At 48.1% G+C, this 14,910-nt stretch overlaps 4 protein-coding genes across 4 annotated transcripts; 2 read left to right on the top strand and 2 right to left on the bottom strand.

Moving 5' to 3' along the window:
- Positions 1-1,044: 1,044 nt before the first annotated feature.
- Positions 1,045-1,746, bottom strand: N7469_011504 (GPI anchored serine-rich protein; the record flags this gene model as incomplete). The annotated part of the gene is made up of 2 exons (XM_056650409.1): positions 1,045-1,159; positions 1,274-1,746. The coding sequence occupies 2 exons, from the start codon at positions 1,744-1,746 to the stop codon at positions 1,045-1,047; spliced, it is 588 nt and encodes a 195-aa protein (XP_056495473.1).
- Positions 1,747-7,127: 5,381 nt separating this feature from the next.
- Positions 7,128-8,899, top strand: N7469_011503 (dual-specificity mitogen-activated protein kinase kinase; the record flags this gene model as incomplete). Its single annotated transcript, XM_056650408.1, has 4 exons — positions 7,128-7,871; positions 7,992-8,283; positions 8,342-8,711; positions 8,770-8,899. 4 exons carry the CDS (start codon positions 7,128-7,130, stop codon positions 8,897-8,899), a joined length of 1,536 nt encoding a protein of 511 aa, XP_056495472.1.
- A 1,105-nt stretch (positions 8,900-10,004) lies between these two features.
- Positions 10,005-12,850, bottom strand: N7469_011502 (secretory pathway Sec39 family protein; the record flags this gene model as incomplete). Its single annotated transcript, XM_056650407.1, has 2 exons — positions 10,005-11,046; positions 11,103-12,850. 2 exons carry the CDS (start codon positions 12,848-12,850, stop codon positions 10,005-10,007), a joined length of 2,790 nt encoding a protein of 929 aa, XP_056495471.1.
- A 200-nt stretch (positions 12,851-13,050) lies between these two features.
- On the top strand, positions 13,051-13,595 carry N7469_011501 (uncharacterized protein; the record flags this gene model as incomplete). The annotated part of the gene is made up of 3 exons (XM_056650406.1): positions 13,051-13,078; positions 13,225-13,361; positions 13,440-13,595. The coding sequence occupies 3 exons, from the start codon at positions 13,051-13,053 to the stop codon at positions 13,593-13,595; spliced, it is 321 nt and encodes a 106-aa protein (XP_056495470.1).
- Positions 13,596-14,910: the final 1,315 nt, after the last annotated feature.

The following is a 14,910-nucleotide window of genomic DNA, read 5'->3' as shown; positions in this document are numbered from 1 at the left end:
GCTGTTGAGTGCTGTTCTAGCCGTATTTTTCTTTTTTTCTACTTTTGTTTTGCCTTAATTTATTTTTCACAGCCCGCTTATTGTAATCTTGTAATCTTCCATTTGGTGATAGTAATTTCGGTTCAGAGATTGTAGACCCCAGGATTTTCCGTTCTCTTCAACCTAGCCAGTAGATGGAGGTACTGGAAATGTTAGGCTTAGGATGGTCCGATAGCAAGAAAATATATATTCAAGAGCACTGGACGACGGTCAAGATGCATGTTTTGTATCATTCTTTTTGTCCAGGTCATGCCAACCCGACTGTACCGGTGCTATGTACTGCACAAAGTCCTCGTCACGATCTTAGAGTAGCGTTTCGCGCCTCAACCGTAAGGTACCGATTTTGGGAGTATGCAATGACTCTCACGGATTAATTTATTTTTGCAGCCGGTAAGAGGATTTATTTCAGAGATTGGAGTAGCAGCAATATTCATAATATTATCATGGGGTAGAAGGTCGAGGTTGGAACTTAGAACCAAAGTTGGAGTTTGGTACGATCAGGGGTTTGGATGTGGGGATCAGTTTCAGGGGAAAATCAATCTTGAGTCTTCTCAGACAAAGCCACATTCATTCATCCGATTAAAGAGAAACACAAGAGCAAAATATATTGGTACAAAGGAAAGAAATGTAGATATAAAAATAATAATGTTACGGGGATCACTGGATGTAAGGGTAATAGTGAAAGCTGTCATGGTTTACATTAAGGTCGTGCTCAAGCCACCAAGCGCTTCACACAACTCCGAAGCTATCCAGGAAGCCCAAGAATAGGAAAGATAAATATGTATATCAAAGGGAAATCAGAAAAAAAAAGGATAGAAAAAAGAACATATCCAATCAGAAGCAAGTAACGATATCGGTCGAGGCAAGGTATATCACCATAAACCCAAAATTTAAATCACAAATCTCCTCTTTCTCCATTCCCCCTATGTCCATAACCATTTTAAACAACTAATCTAGTCGTGACAGGCACAATTAGGGATAGTAGTCCATCATGGATGGAGTTATTTAAGCCAGGAAGAAGGCGGCGGCGGCAGCAGCACCAGCGAAGGTGAGCGAGCCGGACAGGGCACCAGCACCGTTGAAAGCGGGGGTACCGGAGGGGGAGACGGGGGAAGTACCGCTGAAATTGAGTTAGATAGATGAACTTCGAATTGGATACAAAAGCGATATTGAGATGAAGCTTACCTGGGGGTAGCGGCGGAGGAGGAGGAGCCAGGGACGTGGGGAACGTTACCACCGGAGCCGGGGCCGACGGGGGGAGCCACCACCAGGGGTGGAGGGAACGGGGACCTGGGAGGTGATGACGGTAGGGACACAGCTGGTGAAGGTGGTCATGCTGTAGCTCTGGACCGGGGTGACAGCAGGGGGCTGGGGAGCACCGGTGGAGGGAGTGACAGCGGGGGGAGCGGGAACGCTGGACCAGCCGGAGGAAGCAGGGCCGGAGGGAACGGGGCCGGAGGGAGCAGGAGAGCCAGTAGGCTCAACACCAGCGGGAGTGGTGGTAGGCTCGACACCGGCAGGGGTGGTGGTGGGCTCAACACCAGCGGCGGGAGTGGAGGTCTGACGGCCGGGGCAGTCGGTGACGGTGGGAGCGCAAGAGATGACGGTAACCTCGTCGGTCTGGTAGACGGTAGAGTCGGCACCGTTCTGGACGGCGGCAGCAGCCAGGCTGGCGTAGAGGGCAATGGTGGCGATGGTGAAACGCATTTTGAATGTGTATGGAAATTGATTACCGTAAAGGTGATTTAAATAAAAGCGAGGCTTTAGGTGAGAAAGAGAGTGGTGGTAGTTGGGTTGAAAGAATGGATGACCGAAGTCTAGAGAGTGACTGGATGCAATTGGCAACGAAGTTTGTACTTGAAGAAAGAAGAAGAGAAAGGAAAAAGAAGGCCACGGGGGGACTGGAGGGCCTCTTGTATGAACGGGGAGATTAGTCTAGTTGATCAGCATCCACGCTCTCGACTACTATAGGTACTCCTCTTTTGGCCCAAAAATAAAAATAATCATATTTTATTAAAGCAAAAATAATCGTAATAAAAAATTATACTTGGTAATATCGAAAAAAAAGGGGAAAGGGGAATGACGCTGGGGGGAGAGGGGATCCACGGGGTAGAAACGCGGCCGGGAGTTACATAGTATGTACGGAGTACCTATGACCGAGTGTATTCTCTAACTTCAGTAATCTACACCGCACTGTCGAAGTACCAGTGACATCCGCCATCTGTTCTGCACACAGCCCGAGTGGAGAGAAGCGGTCCCTAATGAAGTCCGATTATTGGATAGAAGATGCGCTGGGGGGGGGGGGGGCGCAAAGAAGTGGTTTGGGTCATGGCGCTGAATTGGTGTTGTAATTTTGGGAGCCACTAACGTCCTTAGCGTGGACTGCAATGCCGATCTGCTGGGGCGTTGTGCAATGGATGAGACATCTACTGATGTACGGAGTACTGATGTACAGTGTCTGTACCTTACATCTGTATAGCGAAGATCTAGATCAACGAACTCAGGATAGTTGTGATTTTTATCGTATATCTATAACATTACTCTACCTTGATACCTAGGTGTAGACTACTCTGTACTCATCTTAGATTGGATATAGAGTATCATTTCTCCCTCAGTATACTCCGTAGTACAGCCGAGATGAATGGATTAGCGGTTTCAGGCCACGCAGTCCAACCAATCCACCGCCGATCCACTGCTCGTTCCTGAATCTCTCCACCAATGATAATGGGCTGAGTGGATCTGATACCCCATTTTACCCCTGAACAGCCCGTGGATGATTTCCACTTTGGCTGGGCACGGCTCCCCCGTAAACACCGGAAGTCATCGTAAACAACGCACACATGATGACGAACGAGAATCCTTACTCCAGAGGGTTCATCGCGACCAGGTTTTGAACTCTCATCCACGCATCCGCTCCGAGGTTCCTGAACTCTCGTTCGCCGGCCCTGTTCTATTGGATATATTGCTGTTTCCGGGGTGCGCGAATCACATTCGTTCTTTGGATATTATACTCCATAGCCTGAATCGGAGAACTTCCTCGCTGTATAAACAGTTTAATTTCAATTTCAGACTACTTCAGGGCTGTTTCTCCATACATAGTACATTCAAAGATTGATCTCTAATGCTTCTATTCCGGTCGCGACTTTCACCCTGGTTGTTGTTCAGTGGGTCTACCCAAATGTGCTGAGTGATTCATTGCACCCGAATACAACCTTCCACAGAAGGAATTCTCCGTAGCACATACTAGCAAGATGTACCCCAGACCCCTATTCCATCAATGCCCTCTAGGCTAGTATTATGTACAATACATACATATGTACATCCTCAGTACTCCGTGTTCTATACGGAGCACAGAAGTCATCCTCGACATTCACACCCCACAGCGGGACCGGTCAAAAATGCAACCACATCGTTAAACGGTTAGAGTGCTTCTGTCCAAAGTGCTTAACGGAGCTTACACGCCGGGCCCAAGCCACTGGAGCGGGGGGATAACCGGATGCGAAAAAAGAGGCTTGACCGAAAGTGTCTTGGGTCCCTTAATCCAGACCATGGCGTGGCGTGGCTTTCCCTTTCCTTCCCACATAGTACATAGCCGCGACCAGACCCTGATGAGATCGGGATCGGGGCAGGTCTGAGAGTACGGTGTATGTAATGTACTAACACTAACGAAGTAGACCCAGTCATACGCCGAGTCGGTAGGAACTCCGTACTGTACACAGAGTCCCTGACATCGCGCATGTCTTGGATGGGGTAATTTCGGTTGATTTCTTCCTGCCCCTTTCAATGTATACAGTATTTGCTCCATATTACTGTGCTAGTGTCGCTGCGGTCTCAGCTGCCATTTGTGGTAGAAGAAGATCAACATCCCAGTTGACATGGTGAGTCTCGACCTCCAAAACACCAATGGCGGTGTCGGTCCGCCTATTCAGAATGATCACCTTATGTCCGAGAGCCAATGGCGATTGAAGATAGTGGTGGTGTGCTTTGCCAAGGTTCAATCGGTCGACGAGGCTCCACGATAGGGGTTTACATGTACAGTATAGTTAGTGCAGTAGTACAGTACAATCTCAATACAATTCTCTCATTGATGTACTGTACCCAAGTGTCACCGTAGAGTGTACTTCGTACATCGTTCGCATTTGTCTAGACTTGCAAAAGCAAGTTGAAGCCTGGTTTGGTCTTTCTGACCAGAACATCTTTCAATGAATCCAGACCATCATCCTTGTACAATTATGTCCAACTTCAAAGCCTCGTGGCGTGTCCCGGACTCCACATTCTTCGACTATTGATTTTCTATCAATCTTGTTGGATTGGATTCACTCTGCCCAGAGTACTTATCATGACCCCTTTTCTTCCAATATTTTCTTTTGATAAACGGTGAATCCTTGGACCGGTCTAGTAACTCCCATACTGCTTCTTTGTGCTATGTTTAGTCGGTGGAACCTCGTGGACTGCCAAAAAAGGGGGAGTTTATTGAAGATAATAATAGTTCGGTGGACCTACTATCTACACTCTACATACGGAGTATGCAAATTATCATGGCAGTGTGTTGCGAGTATCACTACTGAGTGCGAGTGTTGCGATGGTCATTGCTGAGGTGCTACCTCCTGAGCAGCGAAAAGGGGGACCAACATGGACAGAAGATAAGGTGAACACAGAACGGAGTACTAAGAAGTCGGTTTAATTCAGATTCGCCGTCTACACCGTTCGAAGTACATCTCGCTCGGTTACTATGTACCGAGCCGCTTCTGGGTTGTTCTGGTTGGGTATACCTGAATCTCTCGCCGACAAACCCTGTGCCAGACTGGGTGGATCGTTTTCAAGAGCTTCAGACGTACGGGGTACCGAGTAACTGAGGGTCAACCGTCACAGCAGACACATCTGACATAGACAACGACTCCCTGGTTCCGTCAAATTCTCGACCTTCTCTCCTCAGCCCTGTAATCTTGGCTCGCTTGTCCAGCAATTTCCCGACTACGCAGATCAGCGACAACGCGTCATGCCGAGCTGCATCTCCCTGCGAGAAGCGAGCACACAGCACGGTTGTGGATAGCACGGTACAGTATTGCATTTAACACACTACTGTACAGTAGTCCTTTGGATGACGAAGGTAATTTCTTTTCTCCCCATCCCTTTCTTGCGTCGCTTTCCTAGCAAAACTAGCTCCGTGAGAAATTCGATTGATGATACTATGAGGCCGTTACTCTGCCAAGTTGTGGCGGTTGTTAGCGCCTGTCTATTTGCGGCGAGATCCGTCGAGTTGCCGAGTATAGGATCGAGCGTTGAAACTGGGATTAATTCAGGGTCATGGATTAGACTAGCTCAGTTAGTCAGTTAGCCATGGACGGAAACTGTCTAACGCAGGGTCTGTCCAAGTCGTTACTCTGTATGCACTAGAGTACTTGATACTCTGTTTGTATATAGTGATGAGGTCGTACATGGTAAATTCCTCGTAGTACATACTGTACCTTGCTGCTCCGAACCGCGCGTCAAGAGGATCCATCAGGATTGGTAGATTTGTGTGATGAATGACGTCTATTTTGAAGTTTCTGATGGCTAGCTCGGAGTCCCTGCAAGGGCCGAATATCCTGGCGTGGCTTGCTCTGGAGATCACTGAAAACAGTGCAACTCTGCTCTTTTTTTTTTTCTCCGGGTTGACTTTCCAGGTCGATCTGTGGCTGTACATTTGGGATTTTTGGTACTGGGACCATCTGGTGGAGTGGACCGAGTGGCTTGTCTCAGTCATTTTGGATCTGAAATTTGAAACATTGGCGGCTTAGCTATGATTCTGGTATAGGTTTGGTTAAGTAGGTAGTGACTTGAGGAATTGAGACCGACCGAGACTGGGAACTGGCGATGATTTCTCAGTAGATTGGAACTGTTGGATTGACTTATGTGTGACTGCACTATTAATCTATGTCTGTGATCTACTTTATTCCGTATCGGGATCAAGATACTGGTGCTCAGCCACTGTCAAGGGATGATGTTGATACAATCTACATACATCCCACAAGTCACGCATCGGCCACAATATTGACGATGATCAGACTGGATGACATACTGTATTCCGTGATCCAGTGATACTTTAGGATCAAAATTCTGCACAACTGTACTGAGAATAGCAGAAACTGGTAGGAATGACATCGAGTGGATTCGAGATGATAAAAAGTGGGGATTCTGGATTGGCAATGATGTCGACGCCACGAAAAGCTGCTCTGCCCTGCTATTCTACATTATTTTGGATGGACAGAGTAAAGTGGTTGACAAGATGAAAGTGGATTAGAACGATGAAATCAATCTCCATCTCGACCTGTCATCGGAGAGTTCAAGTTGTTTCGGATGTGCGGCTCCAAGGCAGCACTTTTATGCCCAACTCATTAGTTCAGTAGTTGAGTATATGCTATGTACTAGTTTGATTTCAATATTCAATTTGATATATGATATTCTCTATATTATATACAGTATATATATATATATATATCTAATAGTATACTCTCACTATCCTCTATGCTAATTCACTTAATATACTAAATATACTCTACTTAAAATGTATCTCTTCTCTTGTAGGCGCCTTCTGAAACAGCCCCACCGCCCGATCTTCTTTCTGCTCGGCTGTGTTCTCAGTCTATTAATATTCGTTTTCTAAAATCATGAATGTTCAGAATAGAATGAGATATCCATATACTTTGGTTCATCGAGTATAACTTCCTCTAAATTACTCTGAATCACTATCACAATTCCAATACCTATATAGGTATATAAATTGGCTGCAGGAAAAAGTCCCAAATTTCCCCTCAGCCCAACTTTTGATCGGTGGAACCCCCCCCCCCCAAAAAACCACCTTTGACTCGTCACCTGCGCTGCTCTGTTCTCCTCTCCTCTTCTCTGCTTGTCACTTGTCTTTCCTCCCCTCTTACTCTCTTCCATCCCTATACTTCTTCTTCTTTTTTTTTGTTGCCCTCTCAAGTTTCCCCCACCCCCGACACTCGTTCTTCGTCCTTTGAACTTTTTCTACTCCCTCCACTGTGGCTACTCTGGCTGATCCCAACGAGTTGTTCTTGCCTGGGGAAAGGCAGAACAATCTCGCCATGTCCTCTTCCTCCTCCGCTTCTGTCCCACTTCTACGCCCACCCGTGCCTGGCAATCGCAACAACAGTGGCAGTCCACGAGCCCCCAAATTGACGCTCGGCATTCCACCTTCTCCCAATGCGAAACCCGTCTCTGATAATGGAGTCTCCGTCCCTGCCCCTCAACTACTACCCGCACAGCAGCCCCAGCAACCTCAACAGCAACCTCAGCAACCTCAGCCTCAGTCCTCCCGGCCCGCCTTACCTCGTCTGCAACTGGAAACTCCAATGAACAGCGGCCAGAATGTTCCCCAGCAATCTCAACCCAAACCTGCTGGGAAACCTGCTCTGCTCTCCCTATCGACCAACGGACTGGGTGTGAACGGTCAGCCCCCACTCGATCAAAAGGCCAGTGGTCCAACCTCCGCGAACTCTTCCTACTCGGCTCTCAATTTTGCGATGGGCCTGCGGGAGCCGACAGGTGGTAACTCCGACCCCTCTTCGGCTATCAGCTCGGTTTACTCCGATGTCGAAGGTGGGGTTCAGATGAAACGAGAGGCTAGTGCCAACTCGTTACTACCGGATCTTGAAAAGCTAAGTCTGGAGAAGGGTCGTCCACTTGATGTGGAGGATTTGGATGATGATGGCTGGCATGCCGCCAGTGAACAAAAGAAAATTGTTGAATTGGGAAGTCTGGGTGAAGGTGCCGGTGGTGCTGTTACTCGCTGCAAACTTAAGGAGGGTAAAACCGTCTTTGCTTTGAAGGTGAGCATATCTATTTCTGACACCATATTACCCCTCAGTGTGGCGCTCTGTTTTGCTCGTTCGGGTATTTTTTACTCTAGTATTGGTTTTTTGCGATTGCTAATTTGAACCAATGTGCAGATCATCACTACCGACCCAAACCCCGACGTCAAGAAACAGATCGTTCGCGAGCTGAACTTCAACAAGGACTGTGCCTCCTCGCACATCTGCCGCTACTATGGTGCCTTTATGGACAAGACTTCAGGGACCATTTCAATTGCCATGGAGTTCTGTGAGGGTGGAAGTCTAGACAGTATCTACAAAGAAGTGAAAAAGCTGGGAGGTCGCACTGGCGAAAAGGTCCTGGGCAAGGTTGCAGAGGGTGTATTGAATGGTTTGACTTATCTACACAGTCGAAAGATTATTCATCGTGGTACGTATATATCTCTCGGATCCTGAGAATTTAGGTGGTTTGGGCTAATTTTTGTTAGATATCAAACCTTCCAACATTCTGCTCTGCCGCGATGGGCAAGTCAAGCTTTGTGATTTCGGCGTTAGTGGCGAGTTCGGTACCAAGGGTGATGCCAACACCTTCATCGGTACTTCCTATTACATGGCCCCCGAACGTATCACTGGTCAATCATACACTATCACTTCCGATGTCTGGTCTCTGGGCGTGTCGTTATTGGAAGTTGCTCAGCACCGATTCCCCTTCCCTGCCGACGGAACCGAAATGCAACCTCGCGCTGGATTAATTGATCTCCTCACTTATATTGTTCGCCAGCCAATCCCTAAGCTGAAAGACGAGCCAGATCATGGTATTCGCTGGTCGGATAACTTCAAATACTTCATCGAATGCTGGTATGTACCTACCCAGATTTGTATGTCCCAGATCAATTTACTAATTTGTGCTCCAAAGCCTCGAAAAAGAACCTCCTCGACGAGCCACACCCTGGCGGATGCTGGATCATCCTTGGGTGCAGGATATGAAGAACAAGAAGGTCAACATGGCGAACTTCGTCAAGCAGGTGTGGGACTGGAAAGAGTGAAGAAAAGAAGAAAAAGTGCACCATCACTCTCTTCGATATTCTCCTTGCATACATTGACCAAGCACATTTGGAGTTCTCGTTTACTTGAGTAAGAAGTGGCTGGACCCCAAGGGTTGACCTGGCTGTCAACGCAAACTCAAAAAGACGAAACGACTACTATCACGACATCCCCATCTAACAAACTGACTTCTGTTCACATTTATTTGGCGCCATATCTACTTGTCATGATGTCAATCTCTCGGGCCGGAACCCAGGGATTTCGGCAAAACACACCCGTCATTGATTTCTCTTCGTGTCCAAATCATCATACCCTCTCAAGCTTTGTGCCATTCTTCTCCCTCATTCTCATTTTAAGCGTTGTACGACTCATCGGCTATGTCTTACCTATACGATCCTTAACCGCCTGATACCTCTCCCTCACATCATACCCAACCTCTTCAGTCCCTTCTCATTCCTCTCCCTTGGATATTCATTGTTTCCAAGGACTTCCCATCTGGCATGTTTCCATTATTTACATTTTGAGCCTGGACATTTCTTCGTACATCATTAGCTTTTTCTGTGCTCTTCGTTTCTTATGTATAGTCTCTCCCTAGGCTTTTTGAATTAAGTTATGCCTGGGTTTTGCGTGCATCGACGAGCCGGGCATATATCTAGGTCCTTAATACCATTGCAATTGTCTTGCCTTCTTCCGAATTGGAAATGGTAATTCTTAGGTTTGTTATGGTTATGTTATGGTCGAGTAGAATCCATTGTACAAAGGCGCAAGCCTTATTCATTCAGCACAAGCATTACGCTTGTGCTGAATGAATAAGGCTTGCGCCTTGCCGGCCGTAATAACAACTATCCTAGTACATTACTAGTGGTAGTGTACCACCCTAGTATGTCATAAACTAGTAGCTTGGTCAAAAAAAGAATATAAACATCACCTAGACAAGAGAATTGCATAAGAAATTCAGTTATATCATCGCTATCATAATTCTACAGGTACCATGTTATACACATCATTCACCGATTCACAGGCTCAGCACCAAGAACCCATCCAATCCCACTCGCCAATCCCCCAGTCACCATGTTACTAACCATATCCCTCTTCCTAACCCTCCCTTCACCCCCCAGGTGAAAGTGGCCTATCACCTTCCTCAAAATCACCCGAGTCCCTCGTCATTGATGCACTGGCACCAGTACCGGCACCGGCACCGGCACCAGATCCAGATCCACGCAATGGGAACGTATTTTTACGCAATGCCATAGCCGCTCCACGCGCAACTTCAAATAGACCCATTGGCGCATCGTGCGGGTGCGAATGGGGCATCGCGGCGCGAGCGCGTGCCCGTCTAGCTGTGCGTTGCTGTGCGGTATCAAAAGCATCGCGCTCACTATCTGTCGGACCAAAACCACCCGGTACACTGGAAAGAGTAGTGTTATCACCCTTTGTGTCCCAGAGATCTTCCTCTTGCTGTTCACGCGTACGTAGTGAGGAAATTTCCTCGTCGCAGCGGCGCCAGGCACCTAGGATTTCGGGGAGTGGGGCTGGGGTTGGTGTTAGGGTTAGAGCTAGGGAGAGGAGCTCCATTCGTTGTGAGAGGTGGGTGATTTGTGATTGGAGGTTTGTGGAAGTTGGGCTGCTGGGGCGGTAGCGACCTGCGTTATAGACGGCACGCCAGGTTATATCGTCGGGGATGGTGGAATTTGTGAAGAGTGGAGAGGTATTTGGTAGAGCGCTTGGTGGTGTGAGTCTAGTAAGGATGTAGGAATAGGCGGTGCCGAAATCATTGGATGTGAGAGCGGATGCGATGGCGAGAGAGGTTATGCGACGTTCAGCTGTGACGAGGGCGTCCTCACCTGTGAGATTTTCCAAGGGGGTTTTGTCGGAGGCGTCGGCTGACTTAATAGGGAGGCCTGCAGCGACGAAATTACGGCCGATGGAGAGGAGGTCGTCGAGTTTGGTATAACTTTTAGCATTCTGATCGAGGACTTTCTCGATGAGGGAGAGCGGATCGTGCTGGACGCGAATGCTGACTGGTTGGAAGGGGACTCCGTGCTGTAGCGTCAGGGAGTAGAATGATAAAGCATGTGTTGCGGCGATCAGAGCGCCGATATGCTTGAAAGTCGTCGACTCTGGGAAGTGTGGCTGGAACGCTTGAAGTCTGGTTGGGCTGGGTTAGAATACTTCTGAGCTCAGAGTCCTGGCGAGCAGACTTACATTTCATAGGCTTTCTTCATGCCCCCACGCGTCCGATTTCCATTACTTGCGTTATCGTACGCGCTGTATGTGGCCTCGGCCACTGCTTCTTCCACTTGTGTGAGGTTAAGTGGTGCTGAGCCAGACTGAGTATAGATATCAACAGCTAATTGATATTCTGGGGATGGTAAGTACCGAAGAGAAGATACGCTGGGGGTGGGATTGGACTCACCTCTTGCACTGAGCAATGCCTTCAGGATCTCTGTTTCTACTGTGTCGCGTGGGACTCTCCAGAAAAGACCCTGGTGGGTAGAAGGCTCATCCCAGCCGTTATCTGACTGCTCTGTCTGCCAGTCCCGCAACCAAAGGAGCTGGTCTCGAACGACAATCCATTGCTGCTTGGACCGAGTTTGCTTTGTAGTGGAATCCACCACGTTCTTCAATTCCACCAATTGCAGCTCTTCATTACTGAAGAGACAAAGGTTTGCCACTGCTCGACATGGCACATTATAGCCATACCCGATTAAGATGCGTAGAGAAAGGAGCAGCGCGCTCAACAAAGAGATAGAGGAAGGCGATGGCTGGGTCAACGGATTGTCATGATTGAGCAACGCGTTCTGCATGAGCGAGGCTCGAGTTGATGACGAAAGCAAGTCTGTATCGTACTCCACAGTTCGAAGGGTCGATTCGGGGGTGTCCAGATATGAACATTCCTCGAGGTCAAGTAATTTTGCTACACGACCTAGCACTTTGAGGGATCCTTCTAAAGCGGCTTTAGACGAATCGGCATGGCCGTAGACCACAGCCAAGCCTGACTGTCCGTATCGTTGCAGCAGCTCCTTTGCTTTACTCGATGCCATTGTCACATCCGGATCCCCATAGCCCCCAATATCGATATCCTCCGGGCCATTCCAATTGACGAAGGCATTGACAACACTGTCGTACTCCACAAAACTGCGCGACAATAGCCACTCATTCACATATTCCCATCCCGAGAACTCGGGTTCTTTTGGCTTTGAAATTCCCTGAACAAAAGAAATTGTATTTTGACGAGCTGTATCATTCAATCTGCGTCGTTTTGATCTATTTCCTCCATATAACCAAGGGCCAACAAGACCTCTTAGATTATTAACCAGGTCCATGTCGTTCTTCTCGGTGTTGGTAATGGATAAAAGAATATTAACGGCGGTCTGATCGTCCATCAAATCCAGCGTGTCTAATGACAGTGTCTCTTCTCGGTTTTGATAGTATTCGTAATTCAATCGAAGTGCTGGTAGTAGACTCGAAACGAGCCATGTTCGAATGACTGTGTTGTGTTCGTAGAAAGGAAGAAGCAGGCTAAGTATAAGAGGCTGGAGGGCCGTCTCCGAATCGATCAGATATGCGCGGTGGATTATAAACTGTGTTAAGGCGTCGGAAGCAGCGACTTCTTCCTCCTCGTCCTCGCGTTTGAGGGGCCGCAGACGAAGCTTTCGCACACGTTGTCTTGCGGCCGATTCAGACAGGTCTTGTACAGCAGATATGTCGATTTGGGCGGTATTTGGTTCAAGATCCTTGCCGCTTGCCAGACCCTGCAGTACAGAAATGTACTCGGAGGGTTGCGTGCTCTCGGGGAGGAAGGTCAAGACGATCCGTAGGAGACGTTCTAGTGGAAAACAATGGGGGTATTGCGCTTGTAGAGCTGGTAAGGCGTTCACCTGTCCATTAGCGCATAGTCTGGTCGCGAGTAGAATCGCATGAGCATCCGATAAACCTTCCAGCGGTGCCATAACGATTGATCGAGACGCAGGACGTGGTTAACTTGTCCTCTAAACTAGCAACGTTAACGCCCAAACGCATACGGCGGAGTGCACGGGCCACGTCGGAACCGACTTGAGAAGGAAAGAGTCGCATCCGCCCGGCACTTCACCACTTCCTTTGCCAGCTTTCTGTCTCCCACGCCGTCGATTGTTCTTTTCTTTCCTCGACAATGGCTTCCGGCTTCGGTAACAATCTCGGTACGTACCTTTTTGAAGCCTTTTCCGGGGTCCCTAGCGGGTTGGCTGCGGTGTTTGCCCATTCGATCACATCTTGCGCCGACCCTCCACCCACCCTTTCTTCCCCCGCAATTGCCATGGGCTAACGGATTACCGTCTGTATCTAGGTCCTAACCGATGCTTTCCCTTCTGGCAAGAGGTCCTTGGTTGCTACGTCGTTAACTCCGACGGTGGTGTTGAGGGTAAGAAGAAGTGTGCCCCGGCCCTGGAGGATTACCACGAATGTCTTCACCACACCAAGGAGGTAAGCCATCTAGCCTGCGAAAAATAGACTTCATTCCATCTGTCTGATTTTAGAGAGTAAGGCTGACAATTTTGCCAGGTCTACCGTGCCTTCAGAATCGCCAACGCCGTCCGCAAGACCGAGGCTGCATCCGCGCGTGAGAATGGTCCCAAGGCTGAGGAGATTCGGAGCCTGGGATTACTGGGCAAGGAGAAGGAGACTGCCGCTACATTGGAAAAGATCCGGCAACAATAAATGGGCATGGCAAGGGCCAGGCCAGGACGCGATAGTTTCTTCTTTTGATGCGTTCGTTCTTCGGAATTTTGCCCTCTCGGATGCTTCTCCGAGAGGGTCTGTGACTGTATAGAAATGCTCTTTTTGATGGCTACTCGGGCCATGTTTTGAAATGATACTCCGGTTCTTCCAAGGAAGCTTGTGCAGTACGAGTGGAAGTAGTACGTTCAGTAGCCGATACAAGTTCTCGGCTTAATGTCTGCAGAGGAAAAGGGTGCAATGCCCAGGGCTTTTAGAGGATTAGTTCTACTAGTAGTATAAGAGTCCTTTCACTTCTGATCTGAGGGTAGTTTAAGTTCGACTTGACTTGATGTATCTACTACCTAATGGGAATAGTATTCACGTCATTCAACCCTTGCCGGTTTGTACCGAGCCCTGCTCTACGTAGTACTGTTAGTGTTAAGAGTCCTGTGTAGTAGATGATCTTATTGCGAGCTTCAATATTGATCTCTGGAAATAATTGGTTGACTGACAACTTCCAAGGTTGGAGCTATTTAAACGTCATTCTCCCCGGATTGCAGCCATACCTATAGGTCCGACGCTTGGATATATAAAGGTGGATATATAGTTCCGCAATTGTCAATCCACCAACCACTATTGGTAGAAACACTGGATTTGCTTCATCTTATTAAACTATCGTCCTAGCTACAGCATGCTTGAATTTATGTCTATTCTAGAAATATCTTTATCCCGTTGATGGACCGACATACTCGAGGCCCCTATGATGAGCGTGGGAATCTTGAAGTCCCCTGAGGCCATCTGGCATGTCTTGGCATGCGTAGGTCGATCAGATTTGGGGATGTTTGGTAAATCTTTCCATTAAGATCGCTATAGATTCCTCATGCGGTGGGTTCAAAGTGACAATTCTACAAATTCATACAACTATTCTCTTTGACTCTTTTACTACTAATAGAGAATGTCTCATGCAAAGTCGTGACTGGCTGCGTGTATTCGCGTATATCACGTGATAGAAAAACCTGTAGTGGAGGCCCAACCACCACTAAACCCTTTTGGGCCTAGCGCAACACACCCAAACATGGGCCGGCGCGATCAGCCAGAGAGCCCCAATGATATAAACCCGGCTGCGTGACCTCGAATCTCCTCTTGTGTACTGAATCTAATCCTCCCTGCTGACTCAGCCACTGTGCATCGCGGTGTTGGAGGCGTTGGTTTCGGGCGTTTGCTTCTCTCATTCGCGATCGCATCTCGTGTTGACGCGCTCAGTCGCGTCTTCTCTCACTTCCTATCTGTTCCTTTTCATCTATAGGCGGTGCTG

This window comes from Penicillium citrinum (genome assembly GCF_028827155.1).
Source record: "Penicillium citrinum strain IBT 23319 chromosome Unknown utg000010l:1.0-1229701.0:1.0-1230130.0, whole genome shotgun sequence".
NCBI lineage: Eukaryota > Fungi > Ascomycota > Eurotiomycetes > Eurotiales > Aspergillaceae > Penicillium > Penicillium citrinum.
Note: the sequence above shows the minus strand (reverse complement) of the source record. Positions and strands in the feature narration are given on the sequence as shown.